Genomic DNA, 17,462 nt, shown 5'->3' on the forward strand with positions numbered 1-17,462 from the left:
AAAAGCGGGATGACAATCACACATTTGCTTGCTTCACCGTTACACAGCTGAAAATCTCACAATTTGTTTCTTGTTTGGAGAGTGGGGGGCGGGGGTTTAATTGGCCATACAGCTATACAAGATTTGAATCTGAAGGAAAATAATATGCATCAATAAATCATGCAGCATCCTGGCAGGAGGAAGCAAGGTGAAATCTGCCATGGAGAAATCGCCTTAGTTAGGATGCTCGTGTTGTGCATCCACACGGACACCAGCATAATCATTCCATCCCGTCTCCATTTCCACCTTTCACCCCCACCGCCATCCATCACTGACCCACCTCTCCCACCGTCCTCCACCTTTCCAGGAACCGAAAGCCAGTTTGTGTGTTTGTGTGTGTTGGAAGTGAAGGGACATCCAATCAGCTGTGTTCTTCTGTCCGCACAGAGATCCTTCTGCAGCGCCATGGTGGACGAGCTACGGGTTTCCCTCAAGTGCCAACGCCGGCTCAAACACAAGCCGCAGCCGCCCGTCATGGTCAAAACGGATGAAGTCATCAACATGCACACCTTCAATGACCGAAGACTGCCAGGCAAAGAGACCATGGCTTAAAACTGACACCAGCTCGCTCTTTCTTGAGCTCGGAGAAGGAAACCTAACGGGGAGAAATTTGGGCGGGGAGGAAGTCGGTTTTCTATACGGGGAAGGGATCTTAAATGTCATTTCAAATAATTAGTTACTGAGAACAACAGCAGAAACTGAAACATATTTCCTGTGGAAATAACTTGAATCTGGGCAAAATTTTAGTTACCTCATCGCTCCAGATCACCCCCAGAGCAAAGACTGACCGGTGCCAGCGTTCAGGGTAACTTTTAGCAGGAAATAAACACACACAGCTAGAGGAGTGTGACGGAGGGAGGTTTGTCTGCTCATTATGTTCATATTATTTTTGGTTTGATGACACACTTGGCTGTTGTCCGTCCACAGAGAGCAGCTGAGTTCTTTACAGAGAACGAGAAGACGTGTCCTGACAAACACAGAAGCTAAAGAAGGACAGGTTTTTAACACATATAGTACCTGAGCTACTTTTAGGAGCAAAATTAAAATAAAAAAAAGTACTCAGAAACAATCAGTTCGCAGCACTCTTTGCTGAGCGCCACAGCAATATCACTGAAATCATTCAGCGTGTTTCTCATCCACTCTCACAAGCAATGGAAGCAGGACAGAGCAACAGGCAATATACCACTTTTATTTCTTTGCATTTTCAGGCCCCTGCTGAGCGTCACAATGACTAAGGTTGAATCTCACAAAAACACATTCGACCCAAAACACATTTCGACCCCAAAAATGATGGAATCCATACTATTTTATTTTAGATTTTATCCAGGACCATTGCATTTGTGTTTATTTTAGCATATTAAAACATTGAACAATTGAATAGTGTCTGTCCAAATTTAGATTACACTACACAAATATTGTTTTCGTTATTTACAGTGAAAATATCTAAACATTCTTACAATAAGATACTTTTATTAGACAAGATGACACTTAAATTGTTTGTGCAAAGTTTCTTTTTTATCATGAACCTCCCAAATTTAAATTTAGTACTGTAATGCGTGTGCATATGTTTTTTTCATTATGCTTATTAGTAATTCTCATTACAGTGTTATATTCTACAGAATATATAAATCAATTAAATGCAGTACAACAAATTATAAAAACAAAAAAAGTATTTTTATATATTACAGTATTTTTTTTTTTCTTTTAGTAAAGAGAGATACATGTGCTTTAAAATGTCATGACAATAATATCACAAACAATTAAGAAAAGTAATGGTCCTTAAATAGGCTTTCGTTTATGCTATTAAATACATTGCTATTGATTTTTTTTTTTTTTTTTTTTCATTTTAATTTGAGGTGAAATATTACCATTATTTCAGAAGATTCATCCAAAAAACTATCCAAAAATTAGATGAGTGAACTCAAAACTAATTGCAACTATTCCGATGCGATTAATTCAAGCATTTATAATTTGGTTTACAAATGTTTTCTTTTTTTCTTTCTGTGATGGTCACAGCAACTTTGAACATGCATAGCTGATATTAATATTTCATGTCTGCATTTATTTTTTATTTTTTAATAACCACTTTTCATTTCAGTTTAATGTTTGTACTTTGTGAGTTTGATTTCAGATTTCAGAAAAAAATCCTCATGTAAACTTGTGCAAATGTAAGATTTCTATAAAAAAATAATAAGGTGTTTTGTACAATTAAAGAATATCAACATTTTGTAATAATTTTTATCAACACAAGTCAATCATTGGCATCTCTCTCTTGACACGGGGGGTGGCCACCCTGTGGAATCTCCACACCAGAATTTAAGGTTGAGATGGCCCCTGGGACCGATGCGCTTCCGCATGGATGAGCCCCATGTGATGGAACACATCCAGGATCACATCACCTGGCCTCCATGAGGACGAGTTTGCGCCAGGGATCATGATCGGCGCACACAGGATGGGGGAAGTGCCGAGCATGCCTGGTAGTGTTGATGTGACAAACACACATTTTGGACAGATACTATTTTTATCATGTAAAGGAATCATATTTAAAGAAAGATATTTTTACTTGAGATAAATAGAAACGACAAAACTGATTCAGAAGTGGGATATATACATATATATATACAAAGTGAAGAGGACTGCTAATATGCTTCATATTCAATGCCCCCGGTTTCTAATAGACTGCTAGTACTCAGTGCCGAGACGTTGTGTGTAAATGGTTTCAAATGGATAAGATGTATTTAAAGATTTTTTCAGATACAAACTAATTTTGACCATATTGTGAAAACAAAATGAAGTGCACACAGTTTCCTGTCTGAAGTTGATGCACAAGTTTAAAGGAAGTAATTAAAAAAAGTCAGCACACTTGCTTGTGGTCTCCTTTGTTTTTTCTTAGTTTCACATTATGTCCCTCAAGGACATATTATAGCTGCACTTACAGAAATACTGAAATAAATATCGAATAAGTTAGATGTATATATAAATGTAATTTTTTGACACATTTTAATTAGTAACCACAGATTGACACAAACCCCTTAACCTTGGAAAAATTACAGCACAGCCTTAAGTGCCTATTTGCTTTTAGAAAACACTGTTGCTATACAATTTCACTGCTATTATCATTCAAAAGTTTTTTGCAACTCTTAATTAATTTATCAATCATAATATACATATTCTGTTCATTACACAGCATATCAACTTAAATGTACTGTTGCAGTATGTCTGTGTTTTAAAATGCCTTCAATCAGAATTTAGAGTCAGTCCTACCTTTATTTATTTATTTTGTAATAATTTAAACTTTTCTTTAAATAAATAAATCTAATGATAGGCTGTCCTACCTGCCTTTCAGCCTATGTATTTGCATACCCCTGCACAACCAATAGCGAGAGTGTGGGGGCGTAGCTACTGTCGCTGAGCCAGAGGATATTTAGCCTGTGTGGAAAAATAAATTCTGATTCCGTTACATAAGTGCAAGCCAAAATCTGAAGACTTGCCAAAATACACAGACAACAGGGTAAAACAAGAATAAACACTGGCAGTGTTTTACAAGATGGACATTTGGATGGAATGTTCTGATTTTAGTAGATGCGGCAAACTTTTCTCACAAAAGGTAAGCTAAATTTCAAGTTAAAAGTATTCCTAATACATTGGACCATTTAATGAAAGTAGCCTACTTTTACCTGGTGAGGCATGCCTTTACTTTTATAGACCTGTAGGAGCTGTGCTTGTGATGTTTGAGTTAGGGGAAGTTTGCAAGATTGTTTGAAAACATGCTTTATGTTTGTAGTTTGTACTTATATCTGTATGTTATGATGAGATGAGATTCGAACTAAGCAGCAATAATTCACCACCTTGGAATTATAAGGTTCTATCTGCATTCTGAGCAGTTTTGAGATATTGAGCTTCAAAGTTATTGTGTCCCATAAACTTATGTAGATAGAACCCTTTTTTGTTTTCTAAAAAAAGGCCCAAACTGTACACGGCTTACAAAAGAAAAATTACAGAACAAATAAGTGAATAAAGTCATAGAATGAGAATATGTAAATGACTCAATTTTGACAAAAATGTCAGATAGAACGGTACCACTTTATAATAACTGCACACTAAGACTCATTAGTTAAGCATTAGTAAATAGTCAATTCATCATTTATAAAGCATTATCCCCACATAATAGAGTAGTAAGAAGTTTATAAATTCAGCTATAAATGTTTTGTCATAGGCGTGTATAAGGAAGGTGCATCACGAAGGCGAAATGCAATGACAAGTCTTTAATATTATTTACAATAGGTAAATCCAGACACGAAGGGCAGGAAAACACACATGTACATAACCTTGAGACTGGACTAATAAAGGGTGGCTAATGATACACAGGTAAAGGTGATCAACTAATAATGACTTAACGAGGACAGGAACAGGAACAACCAAATATGGGCACAAGAGGGAGAAACCAACACAAACAGTCCAATAGGGGTGTGGCAGTTTTGTTCCAGATTTATAAACATATCTATAATGTTGTTAATAATTGCATTTTCATAATGTATTCATGATAAATGAATCATTTGTAAATTATAATACTATTACCAGACCAGTAATTTAGGAGTTGTCAGTGGTTCATAAGATTATTTAGAAAGTGTAAGTAAATGATTAATAAACTTTAAATGCACATTAGCTACTCAGTATTGTCAGTGGCCGTTTCTCAATACCAAGTACGCAAAGTTCGGACTTGCGTCCTTCGTAGTTCGGACTTGGAAGTTTGACTTGGGAGTACGAACACCCTCGAGGACGTGAGGATGCAAGTCCTGTAATTCTGCAAATGGAACAGCAGTGTACTTGATAACGTCAGTCAGCTCGCATTTCTACTCCGGTTATCTTCACTGCTTCACTGTATGTATTTACAATAAGACGAAATATGATATCAACCACCTCTTCCCTTTTTTCGTTTTCATTTAAACATATTAATAGCTGCAAAAACGTAGTTCAGGGAATGTACAACATTACATTAGATTACATTACATTAATAGCAACAAAAATGTGGTTCATGCAACGCGTTACAAAACAATAATTGATAACACCACTGCCTCTTTGTTTTCTTCTAAATATAAACCACAACTCTTCAAACTCATTTTAAAAATAATAAAACATATTAATATGTGATTTAAGCTATATGTGCACTGTGTATAATACATCTTTACTCTATGTATAATAAAATGAAACATGACAAGCACAACTCTGCCTTTTTTGTTAAATGTCAGTTTTAATGAACATTATTAGCCATTATAAAAGTATAAGTATAAAGTATAAGAGACTTGTGTAATCGGAAATAAAGACAAAAGCAGACAATTCGGTCAAATGCATGCATTGAATTACGATTGATAAATAATTTATGAAGCATAACTTTGTCCTCAGTCAAAATGATATGACCTGGAATAAATTATATAAAAATTAGCTGTTAGATTTACCCAAAACGAATTATACCTCGTTTAACCACTCCAGAGACATCAGGACCAGCGGCAAACGTCAGAAGGACTAGCTGTGGTGAGGCTCTCTCTGCGGGATACATGACCACTGAGCACCCCTGAGCACAAATTTTCAAATAGGCACTGTCTTTGTAAATAAACCGCATATTTGAGTTTTAAACAACTACATTCTCGCCTGAAATACTCTTAAACCTACATTTCATGACACAATAACAGTAATATTTTGAAAATTATGCGGGTTTTCTCCTCCGCCATTAACGCTCACTGATTGGTGTGAAATGCATTCTGGGATACATGGCTGCCTCAAGTTCGCACAAGTCTCCTCTTGATGCATCCTTGATAAAAGGGGCGGAACAAGAACATATCCGGGGATTTGAACTGTACTTGCTAGATGTGAACTTTGAATTGGAACAGTACTTGGGCGACAACTGATGATGTTTCACAAGTCCACAAGAACACAAGTACAGACAAGAACGCATATTGAGAAACGGCTAGTGTTTCCTAGTGTTTCCCCCCTCACATGGACTTTAGTTGGTTTCTCCCTTTGTCTCCCCCCTGCCGTTCTGTGTTTATTGGTTTGTTTCCATTAGCTTTGATTTGTTTCACCTGTCTTGTTAATTTGCCACACCCCCGCCACTCCTATTTAAGTCGTTTGTTTCTTCAGTTTGATTGTCCGTCGATAACGTTACATGTTCTTAGGTTCAAGCTCCTGGTTTTGTGTTTTCTTTAATAAAGTGCTTGTTTTGTTTGTACTCCCGCTTCCTGGGTTCTCCTTGGATCTACACCAGTTCACCACCAGCACAAGTTTGTGACAAGTATATTAGTAAATGAGTTATTAACACATATTCTTACTGTGATGTATTATTAATTCAGGTAGTTACAAAAAATGAAGTAGTTTTCAGTTTTCTATTTTTGTGAGTTCATCTAAAGTGAAGACTATTTATGCCCCATAAAACTTTTACAAAGTGTTTAAAGCTCAGCTATCTTCTAAACACAAAAAGGAAACAAACATCAGAGTGATACAGAACATAATATTTCTTCCAAGATGCAAAAAAACCAAAACAAAACAATGTCATAAATAACAATTCCTGTACACCTCCAGAAAACATAACTTAGCAGTAACATGAATCTAAGCCTCTGAAATCTGATATAAAATACAATTTTGATAATTTGTTGGATATATTTGTTTTTTATTTTATTTTCTATTTCAGCTAATTGTGAGTCTTTAGTTTGAAATGTAGAATTTATTTAAAATTTGCCACACTTGGCACCTTGAGCCCAAAATATTTAGCTTGTTTTCTTCATTTTTTTTAGTTGTGTTGCTTATTTTAATGTGTATTATTTTTTGCTGCTTTACAAGGTATAAATAGTCTTTACTTTTAATGAGCTCCCAAAAATGATTAACTGACAACTACTAAGTGTTTTATAATTACCTGAATTAATCATGAATTACCATATAAATACATATAAAGCATTTATTAACAAACAATTGCTATAATTATAAATAGTATGTATAAATGTTAATTTAAATAGTTGACTAATCATATACTTACACTTTCTAAATGAACATTTATACTTGAAAATCAAGAACAAAGCAATTATAGCTGCATTTAAACTTCTTAGTACTGTCTATTAATGTAGAGATAATGATTAAGGATGAATTGACTATTTACTAATGCTTAACTAATGGTTCATAATGTGCAGTTATTATAAAGTGCCACCAATATAATCGTATAATTGCAAGATTACATGGATGACCATATATTTCTCAAAGAGCAACCTAACCAACCAACTCTTTCACAGCTTCCTGAGGAAGAACACTGTCAAATTTAGGCAAGTAACCCAAGATTAATAGTCAAAGAGACAACAGATCATGACCATCATGAGCAAAACTTTGAGGATAATCATGAGTAAAGACTTTCCTGCTTAAGCTGGTCCTAAACTAGCAGGAGCTAGTTGCTTAGGACCAGCAAATGACCAGCTTAAACCAACTCATTACTAGCTTATAACCAGCTCAGGACCATCTTAAACCACCTCATGTCCAACAGAGGACTGGATTAAACCAGCTGTCATGCTTCAAAACATACCTAACCAGCAAACGCTGTTTTCAGGGTTCCCTGGATTGTTTTTTCCCCCACCCAGGACAGAGTCTGTCAAGGAAACACACGGATTCAGTTGCAGGTACAACTCAAATATTTATTTAACTCCAAAACACAAACACAGCCAGGGTAGAAGGCTGGGAGCTGTAATCAAAGGCTGAGAGGTAAAAAGCGTGGAGAGATTAGAACACAAAATCCTAGCGTCAATGCAGACGCGATGAAGGATTGGAGAGATAACAGAGTCCTAGTGTTCGTGCTGACGCAGCGTCAGAATGGGGAGAGAACAGAGTCCCAGCGTCAGTCCCGACACGACGTCCAAATGCGGAGAGAACAGAATCCTAGCATCAGTCCCGACGTCCAAATGTAGAGAACAGAACTACGGCGTCAGTGCTGACGCAACGTCAGAGTGGGGAAAGAATAGAGTCCTAGCATCAGTGCTGACGCAGCGTCGGAGTGGGGTGAAACCTGTTGATGCAGCTGAGCATAAGGCTCCGGTGACAACAAGGCAGGAACTGGGGAGCAGGGATCTGGGGTAGCAAAAGAAAAAATCAAACAGAAAAACCTAAACTGTACTTGGAGTCTGAAAAACCACTGCAAGACATAACAGGACACGAGCAGAGTCTAGCATGATCTCACAACAACGGTCAGACAGAAGACTGCAGACGAGAGGAGCTTAAATGGGGGAAGAAATGAGGCCTAACTGGTCACAGGTGTGACAGCAGCTAATGAGATAATGAAGGGGAGGGGGAAGCACAAAGAGCACATGGCAAACTGTCAAAACACACATGCTCCAGACAACAAACACACACACACACACACACACACACACACACACACACACACACACACACACACGCACACGACAAAACCCTCCAATCAGACTGAAGTCATGACAGAGTCAAGACTCATGCTCCCTCTATGACCTTTTTGACCTCTTCCTCACAGAACTAAATTCCTGAACCCTTCTCTGAATAGCACACAGACATGCCTTTACATACATAAATGCTACAAATCATTCTAAAATGATGCTAAGAGACTGGTAACAAAACATCATTGCATAACTCCATATCATTTACCCACACGTTTGACTATCATGTTGTAATCACTCATTGTTTATGTCCTTTTGAATAACTATTAAACAGTTTATAAGTTTATGTTGAAGTTTGGTGTCTGTGTGTTTGAGGATTTATGCTTAAATGTTTCTGTTAATCAATTCTTGGTAAAATGTAGTAAAATGTATTACATTCTTGTTTTAGAAATCCAGTTTAAGTTATAGGGGAGACCAGGGGCAATTGTAACAGGGGGAAATTGCAAAACATTCAATTCCTCTAATCAGAAACAAGCCATCAGAAAATGATGGCACTTTATCTACACATCTGCACAGGATTCTCTCTCTGCTGTTGAAAAAGGAGCAAGATATTTCACCTCAGCAGAATTTTTAAAAAAGTACTGATTTTGAGGTATAAAACGTTTTGGTTGTCTTCTGCTGTCTAAGGTTTAGGTAAAAAGGTCTAAAGTTTAGGTAAAGTACATAGATTTTATCCCTAGGTTAATGATAAAAAACCTTTGTCACCCTTTTTTTTTGTCTTCTTTTTTTTTTTTTTTGGCCTGCATGCCTACTGCTCCTCAACCATCATGAGGAAAAAAGCCATAATCTCATGACACTCTTCTTTTATTTTCTTTCTTTTTCTTTAATTTCTTTTCTTTTCCGTTGACAGTTTCCTGTTTCAAGTTAAGTTTTGCCACAAAGCTATGTCTCAGATGTTGTATGTTCCTGCCTCAAAAGTTCAACCAGTGTATACAACTCCATATTCATCCTTTAGCCAACGGCCAACGATCGGCTTCCCCAAGACGTCACTCTGGACGCTACTAGACCCCCAGCAAGTCAACAAACTGGGAAACCCCTTTCAGGAGGACAGCACAGGAAATCCCCTATACACACACACAGGCAATGCAAGATCCAAATCCAAATTCTGAAATGGTGCTTTTATTATAAAGTTCCATAGCTTCACTGGAAACTCAATGCAGGGGTTAAATTAAATAATTGATGGTTTTTGAGGTCTAAAAAAGTGCATATATTATTTCTAGAATCTCACTTTCACTGCTTATGCAACTTGTGTGAATGTATGAGTGTGAGTGACTATGTGCTAGATTAGTTTGTATGTCTTTAGATTTTTATTGAAAGTCTTGTTCTTTTTGAAAAAAGAAGTATCTTGTGGATTGTGCCTACAAACTAATTTTGTTATTGTGCTAATAAATAGTGTTTTTCAGGGAATACTTTTGATAATGATATCAGTTGCAGAATTGATAGTTACGGCCATTCAATTAAGCGCTGGCCGATTTAGTTGATTGGCTGTAAAAAAAATAAAATAAAAAAAAAATTGGTCAAAATTCCCTCTAAATATCATTATTCCCTTTGAGCTAAATTTACTTGTTTCCCTTACAACATGCACTATAGGCAAATTGGACAAAGTAAATTAGCCATAGTGATTGCATGTGTGAATGGGGTGAGTGTGTGTGTCCCAGCACTAGGGTTCTATGGGTTAGTGCACTCTCAGTGCTGGGTTGCAGCAGGAAGGGTTTCCGGTGTAAAACGTGCCAAATCGGCTATGTGAATTACTCCGCTGTGGCTACCCCTGAAAAGAAAAAGTGTAAGCTAAAAGAGAGAGAGTGTATTTCAGCAAAGTGTTAATTAATACAATAAATTTCTGTTCCTGTAAACTTACAAATTCAGTTAAATTCCAGGAAAGTCTCTTCATTTGAAAATAAATAAAATCAAGTCAAATATCATAATTTGAAACATGACGCAGTCATGTCCATTTACATGCTCATTAAAACTGCTAATTGATAAATAGGATTTGACCTGATGATGAGAAGAATGCCAAGGGACAAAGCTGATTTGTGAGGTCTAGATTTTTCTGCTCTCGCATCCACTATGATAATTAGCCAATTAATTCTATGTGGCATGTAGGTTTGTTATCAGCGCTGAGCTTTCCACTTGCCCTGCCGGAAGTGTGAAGATTAGCGGCCAGCTAAGCCCACCTTGTGTGAAAACATCAATCTGATAATGGAATTGCTGAGAATGGGCAACAGGGCCGCACACACACACACACACACACACACACACACACACACACACACACACACACACACACACACACAAACAGAGAAAGACAGAAAGTGATAAAGTGATGTTCTGCTGAAAGCTAATGCTAGTCTTGTGGATCCATCTATTTTTTCTGCAATATATTTTTCTGCAAATATATTTTCTGATATTGAAAAAAATTAAGTACTTTAATAAGATTTTCATTTTAATAAGTTTTTCAGTAGTAAATAAAAGCTCACATTATATGTCAGAGCAAATAAAAAACTGAAAAGTGATTTGAAGAACTGGTTCTTACCCGCTATATGACTTGCTGAAGTATACTTCTTTTTTGGTAAGGGATGTGTACTGGTATTTTAACTGAATCAATCGATTCTACAGTAAAATTACTTACCTTACAATGTAAAAAAAAAAAAAAGAAGAAGCAAAAAACACTTTGAATAATGTCGTTCAAACATTTGGGATCAGTGAGATATTTATTTATTTAATGCTCATCAAGGCTGCATTTATTTGAAAAAAAAAAAATCATATTTAATAAAAACAAAATATAAAAAAATAAAACAGTAATGTTGTGAAATATTACGAAATAATAATGTGTATTACAATACACATAAAACTGTTTTACATTTTTTATTACTGAAATTACATTTTTTACACTTTTCTTTACAGCAGGGATAGGCAATGTCGGTCCTGGAGTGCTGATGTCCTGCAGAGTAAAAAAAATAAAAATAAAAAATAAAAAAAATAATAATAATAATAAAATAAATAAAATAAAATAAAAACTCACCTGCCTTTACTCCAAGTAATTCTAAAGACCTTCATTAGCTTGTTCAGATGTGTTTGATTAGGGTTGGAGCTAAATTTGAAGGACAGTGGAACTGTTTTAAAGCATATGAAAAATACTTTTTAATAAAAACAATGCAACATACCACCACAGTTAGAGAAAGCATGGATTTTTGTAATAGTGTGCATCAGTGACCATCCTCTTTTTCGGGCAACCTTGATTCTTTTTTTGGTCAATAATCAAAAATCAAATTACACATTGCTTTATAGAATGAGCAGTCACTTCTGAGGTCTTGTGCATAACTTTCCATGCTAACATTAACTTTTCTGATTGTTGGATCACTCTGAAATAGTATAAATAGTTTGTCAGTGGAAATAAAACACAAATGTTTAAATCACACTTATGAATTCCATAAAGTGGCTAACAACCATAGAACTCACAGTGTGTGTTTCATTTAAAATTCTACTACTTCTATAGAGAAAATGGATGGAAGATTTACCACCAAGTGTTGTGTTCTATCAAACCACCACCAAACCACAAACTTTATAGTTACTGAGATACTGTGAAAACTTACCCATGTGGCAACTAAGCCCGTTTCTCCTATATTTCTTGTAAAACACATCAATCCCAACAGTACAAAAGCAGCACAGGGTTAGGTCGCAGGGACAGAAAGTGACACAAATGTTGATTCTTTCCTGAATCCCAAGACATCAGTGCTTCAGACATAATCCCAAATTACACTTGAGCTAGGTCCTCCCAAACCCCACGGGGCGTGACAGATTACGCTAAACCTGTCCCACACAAGCCTAATGGGGCATGACCAGATTACCTACAGCTGAGTGCCACTCCAGCTAGAGCTCCAGAGACACAAAACCCACAGCCATTGTCACACTGAAAACCAGAGGTGGGAAAGGATGACGACTCTGGCCAGCAGACGGGTAAATAGCTTTGAAAACGTAAAGAAATCCAAGTATGATTTCTGTAAAATTCCCCTTTTTGCATTGGTCTTAAAACACCTGAGGATCAGATGCATGACTTGAAAGACAAGTGGGTGTGTATGCTTTCAAATTCAACCTTTAGAAAAAGTAAATATTCACAGAATCATGAGGAGCCATTGCTCTATGAAGGTAGCAGGTGCAGGATATTACATTTCTCGGTTTCTAGCTTGTTTCTAGCAGTAGATGTGTACCCCAAAAATGATCATCCTTCTATGGCGCTTTATGAGTTTCAGTGTGTGTGATCACGACGGCTGTATGTTTTCTGCAGATGTGAATGTAAATGAAGCTTTGAATAATATTTCTCTTTTTCTGTCAAAATTAGCCAAGGGTTGCATCCTTCTGCAGGGTAAATTTATGCTATGTTTCCTCTACAATATGTAGTCCTATGAGCATTTCTACAGAATAAGAAATAAAAAAAGACAAACTTCCTGTGCAGATGCAGTAAATTAATTAGTGGTATAGGTGGCTTCATGCTCATGTTTTGCAGCATTATTTTTTGACGTCTGCAATACATTATTCACACTAAAAGCAGCACAGATTGAAGATGTGGCCTTTTCCAATGTTATTCCTTACCAAGAAGTAAAAAAAAAAAAAAACTATTAAGCCATATATATATATATATATATATATATATATATATATATATATATATATATATATATATATAGACAGATTATTATTCTTTTGTCAATTAAAAAAGACAAAAAATGGATGTAGTCTCTCGGTTCATCTCAACATAGCAACAGGTTAATGTGTTGCACACAACAGCTAAAAGTTCTCACCAGCCCAACCGATCACTCATTAGTCTCTGTGTTAGTGGCGATTTATGATGGACTGCCTCATTTCACTTTTAATAATAACCATAATTGAGGGGTATAACAGCTCTTGTGCTTTATTATATTGAAGCATGCTTGCCTGCTATCCATCTTCTAATAGCATGAGGCTGTCATTGATTTTTATTCAGATTTTTTATTCCAATACACATTTTTTGCTTTGAGAAAGAGTACTCATCCCTGAGGATAAGGCGTAATCCTCCTCTGCCACTGTTTCTTTCAGCATAATGGATGTTCATTGGGTGACAGAGAAATTATAAATGAATTATGAGGAATAGTTTAACATCACAAAACGGGAAAGCCAGTGGAGATATTTTACCCAACACAGTCTGAAAGACAACAATGCATAAATTATATAAAATGTCAAGGTGTTAATTTGAAAATTCCAGCCTTGTAGCCAATACCTATCGAAACCATTTCTGGCATTGGATAAAATAAATATAAAAATGAAATTGCAACTTATCTCACAATTCTGAAATCAGTTCTGAATTTATATCTTCAAATTCTGACTGTTTTTCCCAGCAATTCTGATGGAAATTGCATATAAACTCAGAATTCTGAGTTTTTTTAATCAAGTTTGCATATGGCAATTCTTGTTTTTGTTATTGTTTGTTTCTGCCATGCAACTTTTAATTTCACGATTGTGACTTAATTTCGCAATTCTGCTTTTATACCTTGCAGTTCTGAGTTTTGTATTTCGCAGTTTGGATTTTGGATGGAAAAAGTCAGAAAATAAATTATTTTATGTTTTTAAAATTATTAAATTATGTTTAACTGGACGTTTTTCACATCAGCAACAACATATAGGAAACACTTTCTTCTCCCTGTTTAAAAGTTGATAGATCTTACTAGTCAAAACCCTGCAGTCAAGACAAATGCAATATTTTAATATGTACATCTACAGAAAAACAAAACAACATTAGCTACTATGAGGCAGTTACAAAAACCATGTGAATTTAACTTGTGAATAGACTGATATGCATCCGTGCATTCAGTGTCATATTTCTACTAAATGAATGGCTTTAGGTATATAGGCCAAGAAGTTCACCGTGGGCCAGCACACAATTCTAGAAAAAAAAAGAATGACAAAATATTCCAGTTTTCCATTCCCACCCTTTTATCTCACACAAAAAGATGCTTTTAATATTCAGGCAATTTAAAGATATCAGATTCTTCCAGGAGGCACAGGCAGGTTGAACTCTTATCGCAGCATGGGAGAAAATTACAGCTCTATATTCACCCCAGAAACCATGTCACAGAATCCAAACATGCACCAACACACAGATACACATATACAGTAAACATACCATTAAAGTGCCCCTATTATGCCATTTTAAAGATAGCTAATATTGTTTTATGAGTCTCTTAAAACAGGTTTACATGTATGCAAGTTCAAAAAACACTTTAGTTTTCTCCAAAAATAGATTTAATTTTACCCCGTTTCTAAATGATTCGTAAACGACTCGTGTGAAGCAGTTCGAAGAATCAGTCTCTCTAAACCCCTCCTTTCCGTGAGCCCTCACCGCTGTGATTGGTCAGATGGTGCAGTCCTTCATGATTGGTCTACCTCTACAGCGCAAAACGAAACGCCCATTGCCATAACTGAATGACAGCTGTGGAGACCTGTCAGTACATAGAAAAGATGGCCTCGATTTTACCCTATCAATTTGAACCGGAGTCTGACGATGAAACGGTTGAAGTGGCACAACGACAAGAAACTGTTTCGTAAGCACGACTGGAGCAGGACGTTTCACAGTGGGTGTCATATGTTACCTGTTAAAAGTGCTTGCAATTTGCTTTTGTAAGCGAACCGGGCACACCTCTACATTGTGAACTTCAACATTGTATAATACATAACACTGCGTTAAGCCATCGTTTATCATTATCATTACTTAAACTAATAAGGCAGACAGACAGTCAAGCTGCATCAATCACAATTTTTAGACTACATTGCACTCACGGCTGAACAACAGAACTACAGAAACGCAAGTTAGCCGGTTACCAAGACACGTGCGGGGTTGTTACACACCATAACGTACACAAAGACGTATTTTGAACGATCGCTAGAAAATACAATCATCAATTATTAATCATACTTACAGGTAGAAGTTCAGAGGAGCAAGCTGGTCCAAATAAACTGGGCACTGATCCATTTTTTAAAACCAAGCGTTTGGTGAATCCCGCGTTGTAACGTTACTCCCCAAGATTGGAAAAGCAGTCATCAGTAAAATGACGCGAACACAACACAAGATTGGAATTGTACTGCTGAGGTGTTGTTTGAAAAGATGAATGTTAACCACTCATTCTTTGTAGATTACTCTTTCGGAAGGGCATATAAAACAAATTTACTCTCACAGCGCAGGATACAGCGTCTTCTTGACATGATGTAATCCACGTGAAAATTGTACTGTTTGTGGGCGGGCAAGTTGTTCGCGAAATAGAACGTGGGCGGACATTATGCAAATGTGTTAGTTCGTGACGTGTGGCCGTAACAGAAAAAGATTCGAATTGCTGACGACTCGTTTAGGCGAATGTGAGCCGACTCTTTTTTTTTGATAGACAAAAACTTCATTTGCCGTGCACTGTCGGCGTCACAACTTTGCAGATAGTTTATGTTCACATACAGCTACATGACACACTACATGAAATATCATATTTGAAAAGGCATAATAGGGGCACTTTAAACCTTTAGATTAAACAACTTGTTTACATTTTCTGAGGGGAAAAAAGGTGGTGCAAAACTTACCTGTGCAAAATGCCACAACGCTGGGTTGTTATGGGAGGTTGCCAGGGTGTTGCTATGCCATTTGCAAAGCAGGTGTTTTGAGTGTTTTGTTTTGACCATGGTTTCTTAATGACATCTGAAAGTAAGAAGACCTTGTCTTGATTTTGACAAACAATTTTTTTAAGCGGACAATGGATGCTCAAAACTAATAAAATGTTTTCTGTTTTCAGTCACATTGCAGTGGGGACCAGTTTTTACTGTAAACTATCTATTGACTATGACTTTGCGTCATCAAACTCCTGATTTGCTGCTTATTAATAGTTAGTAAGGTAGTTATTACGTTTATTACATTTAGATATGGGTTAGGATCAAGTAATCTAAAATATGGTCATGCATAACAAGGCATTTATATGTGCTTTATAAGTACTAATAAACAGTTCAGCATGCTAATAGTGTGCATTTACTGTAAAATAAGCAACATAGTTCCTTATTTTAGGATTCCCCTAAAACCTCACTACCACTTATACTTCTCCAACTAAGAATTCAGTCATCTCAGAGTATTATAGACAGGTAACATTTCTCAGAATACTATTTCATTGACATCTGTCAAGCAGTAGATATAGTTTATAGTTTTCCAAAAGAAATGCATACAGAATCCATTTAAGAATTTAACAATACAAAGTGTTACATTCATAGAGTAAAATGCTTTTCATGCATGTATTTATTTATTTATTTAGAGAAGTTGTTTTGTCTATCATTGTCAATCACTGTTTGTGAGTAAAAAGTGGTTGTCTCATGCAGGAAATTCTAAAAGTATTTTTTTTCCATTCGTCCCTGTGCCTATCGCTCCTGTGCCTGGCAAACGTTATCATGCTGTGCTTTGCTGCAGCTTTTTGACACTCATATCTCTGCATTCAGTGAGATGGTTTATGGCAATCCTACTTGCTTTAGAAGAAGTTGAAAAAATAATAAACTCACAGAGAAGGTAATGCCTGACCTGGTTATTATGCGTGCCGGCAGACAGTTAGTGATGAACTCCGTCTGGCTTAATTAAACGATGGGCTGGTCACATTTAAAGCTACAGGCACATGAGCTCAGTTCACCCTATAAACACTCTATTGCAAATGTCCAAAACATCAGCCAGACACTGAGGATTGGAAGAGTTTTTCAAAAGCTTCTCTGGTAAAACTGTTAATACTTGTAAATGAGCTGTAACACCATTTATGTCTAAAAATGCTAGAATTTTTATTTATTTATTACTTTTCAATAATATATATATATATATATATATATATATATATATATATATATATATATATATATATTGTCATGACTCTGGGCTGCGGGGTTCCCCTCAGCCTCCTGAGGTCGCTGTTCCTACACTGCACTTCCTGATTGCATTCACCT

General features: G+C 36.2%; 1 protein-coding gene across 1 annotated transcript in view; it reads left to right on the forward strand.

Moving 5' to 3' along the window:
* Positions 1-2,904, forward strand: part of LOC141343281 (glutamate receptor ionotropic, kainate 2) — a 232,558-nt gene extending 229,654 nt beyond the window's left edge. Inside the window, exon 15 of the mRNA XM_073847876.1 lies at positions 427-2,904. Coding sequence (XP_073703977.1) covers positions 427-591 — 165 coding nt within the window. The 3' untranslated portion in view covers positions 592-2,904. The remainder of the gene's footprint in view (positions 1-426) is intronic.
* Positions 2,905-17,462: the final 14,558 nt, after the last annotated feature.

The sequence above is a fragment of the Garra rufa genome, chromosome 9, assembly GCF_049309525.1.
Source record: "Garra rufa chromosome 9, GarRuf1.0, whole genome shotgun sequence".
Classification (NCBI taxonomy): domain Eukaryota; kingdom Metazoa; phylum Chordata; class Actinopteri; order Cypriniformes; family Cyprinidae; genus Garra; species Garra rufa.